The 10,279-nt window shown below is 37.4% G+C and overlaps 1 protein-coding gene across 1 annotated transcript in view; it reads right to left on the minus strand.

Moving 5' to 3' along the window:
• NELL1 (neural EGFL like 1) overlaps positions 1-10,279 on the minus strand; it is a 956,032-nt gene that overhangs the window by 14,762 nt on the left and 930,991 nt on the right. Inside the window, exon 18 of the mRNA XM_026454011.1 lies at positions 3-103. Coding sequence (XP_026309796.1) covers positions 3-103 — 101 coding nt within the window. The remainder of the gene's footprint in view (positions 1-2; positions 104-10,279) is intronic.

Genomic DNA, 10,279 nt, shown 5'->3' on the forward strand with positions numbered 1-10,279 from the left:
CAGGAGGGCCCAGAGGGGCAGAGACAGTCAAAGCCCCCTGCCAGGTTGATGCAGGCAGAATCGTTCCAACAGGTGTGAGTTCTTAAGGCACATTCATCGATGTCTGCAATATAGGAAGCACAGAGGCTTAGAATCTAGCCAAGGGAACTGAGAGAACAAACAACCATCATTGACAGTAGCATTAACTAACATCATTGACCATTTACCTTGTGCCAGGTACTGTGCCAAGCTATTCACACGCATTATCTCATTTACACTGCAAGTCAGTTCTGCTCTGTGTGGGAGGATCTGTCCTTATTCCTATTCTGCAAATAATGGAGCTGAGGTTTATAGACTTAAATAACATGACCATTGTCATACAGCTAGTGAGTGGCTGATCTGAGACCCAAACCTACAGCTAGCTGCCTGACTCCAATTACTAAAACATCCATTAGCAGTTAGGAAGTTCTCTTAGGATATTCTTAAGAATGATTTCATCCAGAGGCCATAAATACTGTTAATTCATTAACAGTATGCATATACCCCCATGCAGATCTGAGTCTTTTAGATAAGATGTGAATATATTAGCCACTGAGTAGGAACAAGTGGGCAATTTGGGCAACCTTTAGACAATTAGACTGCTCCTAGATCCTACCACCAAGGTTTGAAGGAAGTGGGAACAATTCTTGGTAGGTGCCTTTTATAATCAAAGTCTTACTATCGTAATGGCCAGGAGAATATTTGCCCATGCATAAAAAATAATATCAGAGCTACATGGATGGATGCTGATGAAAGACATAAATATACTGTCCTGCTCTTTATTGACAGTCAAGAATGGAATAAAAACATAAATCCAGTCAGCCCATTCTGACATTTAAAGCTTGAGCGACCTTAACAACATCTCAAACACAAACCTGTCCAACCCTGGCTTAAGTCCTTCCCCAAAAGGCGTCCATTACCTTACAAAATACCTGATTCCACCTTTGAATAACTCTTTTGAAAATGTCTCCCTTAAACTGAGATGAAATATATTACTGAGTAACTTCTACTCATTGGTAGAAGTACTGAGACTTAGTGTCTGAGACCATTCAGGAAGTATCTACTAGTTTACTTGGTTTTGGTCTATCTGCTATGCGTAAGTTTCTTTGCACATGATGCAATACAAAGTAGATGACATGAAGAAATTCTAATATTTCTAGAAGATACTTTTTTTCCAAGATCTATTTTTTGGCTTTGTCTTACCAATATTAGCTTTAGTCAAGACATTTCATTAGTGAACAATGATTTCTCCTTTGAAAATTACAGAAAAGATCCCAAATTAAGATGCCTGTATGACAAGTCAACTAAAATCAAGGCTCACTATATCTGCTCACTGTTACTAGTCATGCACACCCCATTCTAAGTGTATTTCTATTTGAACATATTGTGCTCCTTTCATATAGCCTCTCTTATCTCTTCAATCTTCTTTCGTTTCTCTTATTCTTCTCAACTAAAAGGAGTTTGAAATGTGGGAGTATGGTGACCAATGTTTGAAATCAAGCTCTTACTTTTTAGTTGAGTGCTTACTACGTATTAGTCATTTTACACATAACAGTTGTATATTCTTTGACATGTTACTTTGTTTTTCTCTCATTTATCTTCTATATACACTATACCCACCCAATGTATGGTCTTCCAAAAATTTTAAACACAGCATAGCATATAAATGTCATCTAACACTTCAATTGTTATCTTGTGTGTCCCCTCCCTTTTCATTCAAAAGCAATGAATACAAAATTTCAGTTTAACAGAAGGAATAAATTCAAGAAGATCTATTGTCAAACATGATGGCTGTAGTTGATAACAAGGTATTCTTGAAAATTGCTGAGAATATTTTTGTCACAAAAAATAAGTGTATAATGTATATGTGTGTGTGTGTGTGTGTGTGTGTGTGTATAATGTAGCTTGATTATTTAGCCATTCCAGAATGTATTCCTATTTCAAAACATCATGTTGTATACCATAAATATATATAAAATGTATTTGTTAACTGAATTTTTTTTAAAAAGCAATGGGAGATCCACAAAGAGGCCATATTTTTTCCTGTGAAGCAACTGTGTCTTAAAACATGTTTTTTCTTATTATGAGAGTACTCTCTCTCTTCACTTTCTCTTGGCCTATAGGGAATAACATAAGGTATAAATTAATTAATTGATAAGCACTTTCCTTTCTGTACTATTTTCACTCCTACACAGTCTTAAAAATTCAGGTTAAGCATCACCATCTCTTATATGGCAAGACAGTCACTATAGAGTTTTTGCTTTCTCTGTACCTTATACACAATTCTATCCTTGCATTCACCTCTCAGGAGTTACATGTTTAATATGTCTACCTCCAGAGAGACTGAGCTCATTGAGGGCAGACACTAAATTTTATTTCTCTTTCTCTCCCCAGTGCCGAGTATAACAGAATACTATATGGATGTTCAATGTATTTATTCGATTTAACTTAGGAAATCCACAGACTGAGACTATTATAATGCCTACTTTGCCAAAATTCGGTCTCTAGAGTGTTCAATAAGCATAAGGCATAATCACAACTCTGCCCTTCAGGGAACATATTTTGTTGTTGAGTTCTCATCTGTGAAGGCCCTTGGGTCTAATTTAAAGTAGAAAAAAATACGGCAAATTAGTAACCACATTGGAAAAGGGGCAATGCCCTGCCCCTTGCCCAGGAAAAAAAACATTTGATTTTCTGTCAAATGCTTGAGAACAAGAGCAGAGGAAGCATTAACAAATGGCTCCAGAAATTGTCTGGAAGTATAATTTCAACCCACCTACCATCAGTGGCTACAAAAGGGTCTGTAATTTATGGCTTTCTCTAAAATAATCTCTAAATTGACAACTAATGCCCGCCCAGCTATATTACGCTTTTAAAATATTTGGTTATTTTGCATTTACAAAGTTGCAAATATATTGGTAGTGATTTTCTCTCATAAATTAAGAAGCCTGAGCATAAAGATAAACATACCTATTGTGCACAATAAATACAGGGCACAAAACGAGGATTTGCTTTCACTTCTCCAGAATGAAAAGATTTCACAGTTGAATATAGGACCATATTGCCTACAGAGTTCCATGTAATTGCTTTACTTATGATACAGAAATCTAATTCTGCTTCCATGCAATTTAACAGATTTATGGAAAGCCAGATGTTAGCAATTATGGAAACCAACATTATTCATATTCTTAGTAATACAGACCTGTTTGCTCTGCACAAAGCCAACTTAATCTATTATACATATCCCAAGGCATCCAACGGGAAGAGGCACCCTATTTACATATTGCAACTGTTGTTCTCTGCTGAGCAAACACAAAGTTATTCACCCACGAGACTTACCCAGATCATCAGACAGGCCTTCCAATGACAAACAGGCAGTGAAATAAAAATTAGACGAAGTATTTAAGTATTTTGTACTCAAATCTATGATCATTAGAACGTACTTGTTTTTTCTTATTGTAAATAATGGCTGACTATGATCTCTCTGTGTTTCTTCTTATAAATTCATTATTTAAATGCTTCATGCTTGAATGAATTTTTTTCAATAAAAATCCATGGCTAAGCTTGCATTTGAACTAATTTTCTTGCATTAGCATTTTCACAGTTTCTGAAAGCTGTTATTATTGTACTCACTTTTGCTCTTTAAAAAAGTCTAGTTGTGCCAAGTCAATCTGCTTTCATCTTTGATGTGAGGTTTTTAGGTTACTTGGGCATGTAAGAAAATATAATTCAGAGATGTTTAGATCAGCAGCAATCAAACCAATCCCAATCTAGACGCAATTTTCCTACCCTTCAAGACAAATGGCTCTGCAGAAGTTTTAATAGCAGAACCACTGTATTAGTACTTGCCTCAGGAGCTAACACGTCTACAGGTTGATTTCAGAAATCAAAGGAAACATTTTACCAATAGTTTGGTAACAGGTTAAAGGAATGAACTTTTTCATTACTCCATATTCTTCTTTCCTGAATAACTTTTACAGCACAACTAGTCTTATTTTCAAACTCAAAACACATGATGTGTCAGAAAACAAAATTTTACCTAGGGTTGGAAGATACAGCTGTGTGTGTGTTCCTACTTGGAAATCATTATGAGTGGCTCAGAAATGAGAACAGAGCTTGGGGGTTTATTAATGACAGACAAACTAGAGCACAGATCCCTCTCCAATAGCTAAAGCAGTATTGTGTGTGTGTGTGTGTGTGTTTTTTTTTTTTTTTCAGTGGCAGAGGAAATTATGGGGGGAAATACACACATTACACATTAGCAAAATAAGTAAAATAATCAAGTAGCAAAATCTGAAGTCTGATGTAACTTGCAAAATAAAAGGCTAACGAAATTTGAACCTGCACAATAAATTTCAAATCCAGGATAAGAGGTGGCAGCCATGCTCTATCATGTGCTGGCCATACCACACTTGGATATTGTGTTCCCTTTAGCACACAGACTGTGAAGAATGAGGTTGACACAGTTAGAACACATCAGAAGAGATCCATTAGCGTGATGAGGGGCTCAAACTCATCTCACTTTGGCAAAACACAAGATGTTCAGTCTGAAAAGACAAAGACTAAAGGAAGAGATAAGTGAGCGATAACTTCATCTATTTGAGATGCTGCTATGTATCTTTTAGGAAGAATTTTCAATACCCCTTTAGCATTAACTCTTCACTCACTGTTCCAGGCCCAAGCCTTTCCTGAGTCAGGAAGAAACCCTTTCCTATGGTGTTCCCTTGTTTGGGGTATAATTTTGTTACTCTGCAAGGAATCTTCCCCTTTCTTTTAATTAAGGAGACTCTCTCTTTTGACACAGGAAAAATAAAACACTGTTTAGGCTCACTATTTCCTTGATCCAGATTTTATTTCCTAGTATCTGCAATTAGCAGCTATCCCCATTTACTCATTTTCATTCTCCCCTGAATGTGTGTAAGCTTCCGTGGGACTCTCTTCTCAAAGGCTAAATCTTGAAGTCTCTCATAACCACTTGTTTGCAAAATCATCACTCTTGCTTAAAAAATATTATAACAAATATTGTTATTATTTCAGTCTAAGAGTTCTCTCTGTGACTCTTCTGGAATGTAATATTGTCCTCTTCATCCTGTTACCTCTTCATTAGTCACTAGTACTCATCAATGAGTAAATGAATTCCCTGCATATTTATTGAACATCTACTCTATGCCAGATACACTGCTAAGTGCTGGGGATACAATGGTCCAAGAAGCCAGATATAGTCCTATGAGTATTGACTTTATAATTATCTCTCATTAAAAAAAATTATTTGTATATCCTAAGTTTCCATGTCTGATCCTTTCTTCCCTTTCTCCTTAGTAGAAGAAGTATAGCATACCAATTGAAAGCTTAAGCTTTGTAATCCAGAAACTGTGGATACCAGTTTTCCTGGCACTGAGGGAGTTTCTGAGATAGTTGACTTTCAGCGTTAAAACTGAGAAAGTTCCAGCCACATAGGGACAAGTGAGTCAACTTTGTCCCAGTCCCATCCCTGTAATTTATTAGTTGTATGATTCTAAAAATTTACCTAACATCTCTGAGTCTTGGTCCCATTATGTGAAAAATTTAGATAAAAATATACCCCATAGAATCATTTGGGTAAATACATGACATGCTTGTCATGTAATAATTGCTCAAAAATGATTAGTCACTATTATTGTTCTTGTTCCTATTATTTCTATAAATTTTCTCTCATAGATTTAACCTCATTTAATGAATTCCACTCTCCCATCTCTTCAGGACAGATACTCAGACATACTCAAATCTGCACCACCAGTCCTGATCTCTTATGATGCAGCCAGCCCACACATTCATCGATTTGCCAAGGATTTCCATGTGAATTCTGAATTCTCACACGAATTCACATGGGTTTTTTGTTTGTTGTTTGTTTGCTTGTTTGTTTGAGACAGAGTCTCACTCTGCTGCCCAGGCTGAAGTGCAGTGGCGCCATCTCGGCTCACTGCAAGCTCCTCCTCCCAGGTTCAGGCCATTCTCCTGCCTCAGCCTCCCAAGTAGGTGGGACTACAGGCGCCTGTCACCATGCTCAGCTAATTTTTTGTATTTTTAGTAGAGATGGGATTTCACCATGTTAGCCAGGATGGTCTCAATCTCCTGACCTCATGATCCGCTCACCTCAGCCTCTCAAAGTGCTGGGATTACAGGTGTGTTCACATGGTTTTGATTAGTACATTGGCTAGCCATACCCAGAAATGTTAACATTAAATGCTTTCTCTGAGCCTTAATCTGATGTTAAGTGAAACGTGTGGAAAAACAATTTTCTTACACTCCATGAACTTGCTTTGGTCACTAATTACATTTTATTTATAGGATGTACAAATTTAGGTGTTTTACTATAGATGAAGAAAAGTTTCTTCTGAATTAATCAAGTTGGTTTACTTTCTGCTATGAACAAGTCATACTTCTTTAGTGATTAAATCTGCTTAAAATCAATACAGTTCTGACCAGCAGAGAGAATAAATAAAAAATCTATAAATATTGAAATACTTGCTATTTAAAGAGAGTTTTACTGCACAGAGGCTACAGTATTGATGTCAACAACTCACGATTTATATGTTTTTATATATCTGCTTACGAGTAGGAGGGTGGTTTGTATTATTGCTGCAGTCTACTAAATAACTAATACCAGGCCATACACATTCCATTGTTATAGCCATTATATTGTTTAATGTCTTTAACAAAATTTCATCCTTTGCTGAAAAGAATTACTTTCCCTGCATTTTAATTTTATGCTGCCTACGTCAGCTTTATATTTTCTTGTATGCTTAGCTGTAAGCGTTCTCTTTTCTATCTTCCTTACCCATTCACATTTGTAAGATTCTGGTCTTATCTTTGTGTCTCTCATAGCAGCTTTTACAGTGTCTTTCACCCAATAAGAAATGCATAAACATTTGTTAAGTTTAGATTTGGTGGAGCTGTGATTGAAAAATAACCCTTGCTTTTGGATGGCCCCAGGCTTCTCTTTGGTAAAATTTAGGAGCTATATAAAATGTTTTCTAAGATCTTGTCCATTTCCAATTTGATATGATTACTTTTCATCTATGTAAGGCTGAGCTTGTAATTCAAGTGTTAGAATATGAGTGGTGACAGAAGAAGAGAAGAGCAGAATAGAGGTGAAGGAAAGAACTAGCCTTCGGACAACAAATGCGTTTCTTAGAATTAAACAGTTCTCTTGGACATTCCATAATTATTGAAACATTTCTGCTCTCCCTTAATGAGCATTTGCAAGCAAGTGCCAATGAGGGGAAGCAACAAAAGAAGAAGCATGTTTTTCCTGTCTGCATTGAAGCCTTGGCAATGTAATCCTTGGTGACAAATACACATAGTGAATCCAGCCAAGGTGAAAACCAAAACTAACTCTCTATTTTGACAGATCATTCTCTTAAGCAAGTTGTCAGATGAGGAATTATTTCTTCTCTCTTCTATGCCAAGGAAAGGTCTTAGGCAGAGGGAGGTTACAAAGTAATTTCATTCACTACAAAAGGCATCCTGCAATTTACACAGAAGTCAAAGGTCTAAAAACATTGTCAATGCAGCAATTCTCAAACCAGGTCTTAATATAAACAACAGGAGGGTCAGATTACAGGAGATAGGAATTCCAGGTCCTTTCAAGCATATTATTTATTATTTCCTTTCACCGCCCTGCATATTGTAGTTCCAAACTTCTAAGGGGTAGTCAAGGCTTTTCCAAAAACTATGCCCTAGTAGGGGAGTTAAGACATTGATCAAGAACAGTAATTTGGGCCGGGCGTGGTGGCTCAAGCCTGTAATCCCAGCACTTTGGGAGGCTGAGACGGGCGGATCACGAGGTCAGGAGATCAAGACCATCCTGGTTAACACGGTGAAACCCCGTCTCTACTAAAAAATACAAAAAACTAGCCAGGCGAGGTGGCGGGCGCCTGTAGTCCCAGCTACTTGGGAGGCTGAGGCAGGAGAATGGTGTAAACCTGGGGGGCGGAGCTTGCAGTGAGCTGAGATCCAGCCACTGCACTCCAGCCTGGGCGACAGAGCGAGACTCTGCCCCCCCCCCCCAAAAAAAAGAACAGTAATTTGAACCACCGTTCCAAGAAGGGCAGCATCTTCAGAGAACACAAACAAGCTAATTAATGAATCTTTATTTGATCTCATGGTGTCTTTTCTTGAAGGATTTTATCCCTTTGAATCTTGATCCTCTCTTCATATTTCTTCTATAAAATGCTAAACAGCTGGTTTGGTAAAACAGCTCTGGGGCTTCCACCTTTTTTGAAAGGAAGATTCTCTGAAAAGATCCACAAGGCCTTTGTGGGGACAAGGGAAAAGGAAGCACAGAGTAGGAGACTTGAGTCCACTGCTCTAGACTTTGGAGGATCAAATTCTCTTTAAGTTAAATTAGTCTTTTTTTCTGTAGTTCTTACCCTAAGGAAGGTAAAACCATATACACCAAAACTAAGTTGGTTTCCAAGGAAAATCAAAGTAGGCGACTAACAAAGGTCCTATCCATGACTGAACACTATTCAGACTCCTCTGAGCAGACTCTCTGATAAATGATTTTGTCCACCCCATTAACCAACCCTCATTAAAAGACTCAAACAAACACTAACATTTTTTCTAATGACTCAAGGTCACATCACCAGGATGGGAATTCCAAACCCCGTAAGTTTCTGCCTGGAAAAGGTAAAGGCTGCCAAAATAATTTACTGTTCGTTTCAGCCAACACTTGAAAATAGGACCCCTCTCCTAGTCTCTATGGAAGAGTTGAGTCTAACTTCCACAAGTGCCACTTAGCAAATTCAGGTGAGTTTCACATGAAAAACCTACCCTTTCAGCTTTTTGTAAATTCCACTTTCCTGACTCATGTTCAAGCCCCTGCCTCACTTTCTTTCTACTCCTTTATTCACCCTTTAAAACACCCAGTCATTTCTGCACAAATTGAAGTTCATTTATGTTTACATTGGGCCCTCTTCCCTATTGCAATAATTTATTAGGGATTAAAATCTGTTCTTACTAGTGTCCACCTTTGGCAGTCTTTCATATTTACCTTTGTAAAATCTTTAATACTGCTGGTATCTTTAATGCCACTCGAGGTGCCAGATTACAAATAAAAAGATTCTGACAGTTCAACCCTGGTTGAGCCCAGCTTATCAGGATAAGTTGCAGATGGGGGCCAAAGTATTCATTAATAAGAAAAATGATTGCTCTGAGAATCTTTATAAATTCACTTTTCAGCAAATGTTGATTTGCTGTGTCAGACACCATTCTAGGAATTGGGAATATGATAGCAAGTAAAACAGACACAATTCCTGCTCTTGGAAGGTTAAGACTTAATAGGGGAAGACAACAGATTCATGTATCTTTCATGTATCTTCCTCAAGAACCTGCAGATGTTTTGCTATCCTGGCCACCCGAGGTACTTTTATTGAGTTATGATTAATTAACACATTTTGATGTAACAGAGATTCCTCTTTTGTTATGCATAATAACAGTACCTTAGTAAACTCATACATTATACTCTTTAGAGTTTTCAAAATCATTTCAAATTCATGATATAATTTGTCCTTGCAAAATACTCAGAATGTTCGTATCAATATCATTGTCAATTAACCAAACTGAGGGTCACTTAAATGATCACTGCTTTTCAAACATTTCTTTTTCTTTTTTTTTTACATTCATATGTATATACTGTTTTTTTTTATTATTATACTTTAAGTTCTAGGGTACATGTGCACAATGTGCAGGTTTGTTACATATGTATGCATGTGCCATGTTGGTGTGCTGCACCCATTAACTTGTCATTTACATTAGGTATATTTCCTAATGCTATCCCTCTCCCCTACCCCCTCTCCACAATAGGACCCGGTGTGTGATGTTCCCCTTCCCAAGTCCAAGTGATCTCCTTGTTCAATTCCCACCTATAAGTGAGAACATGTGGTATTTGGTTTTCTGTTCTTGTGACAGTTTGCTGAGAATGACAGTTTCCAGCTGCATCTATGTCCCTACAAAGGACATGAACTCATCCATTTTTGTGGCTGCATAGCATTCCATGGTGTATATGTGCCACATTTTCTAAATCCAGTCTGTCGCTGATGGACATTTGGGTTGATTCCAAGTCTTTGCTATTGTGAATAGTGCCGCAATAAACATACGTGTGCATGTGTCTTTATAACAGCATGACATATAATCCTTTGGGTATATCCCGAGTAGTGGGATGGCTGGGTCAAATGGTATTTCTACTTCTAGATCCTTGAGGAATTGACACACTGTTTTC

The sequence above is a fragment of the Piliocolobus tephrosceles genome, chromosome 13, assembly GCF_002776525.5.
Source record: "Piliocolobus tephrosceles isolate RC106 chromosome 13, ASM277652v3, whole genome shotgun sequence".
In the NCBI taxonomy this organism is placed as follows: domain Eukaryota; kingdom Metazoa; phylum Chordata; class Mammalia; order Primates; family Cercopithecidae; genus Piliocolobus; species Piliocolobus tephrosceles.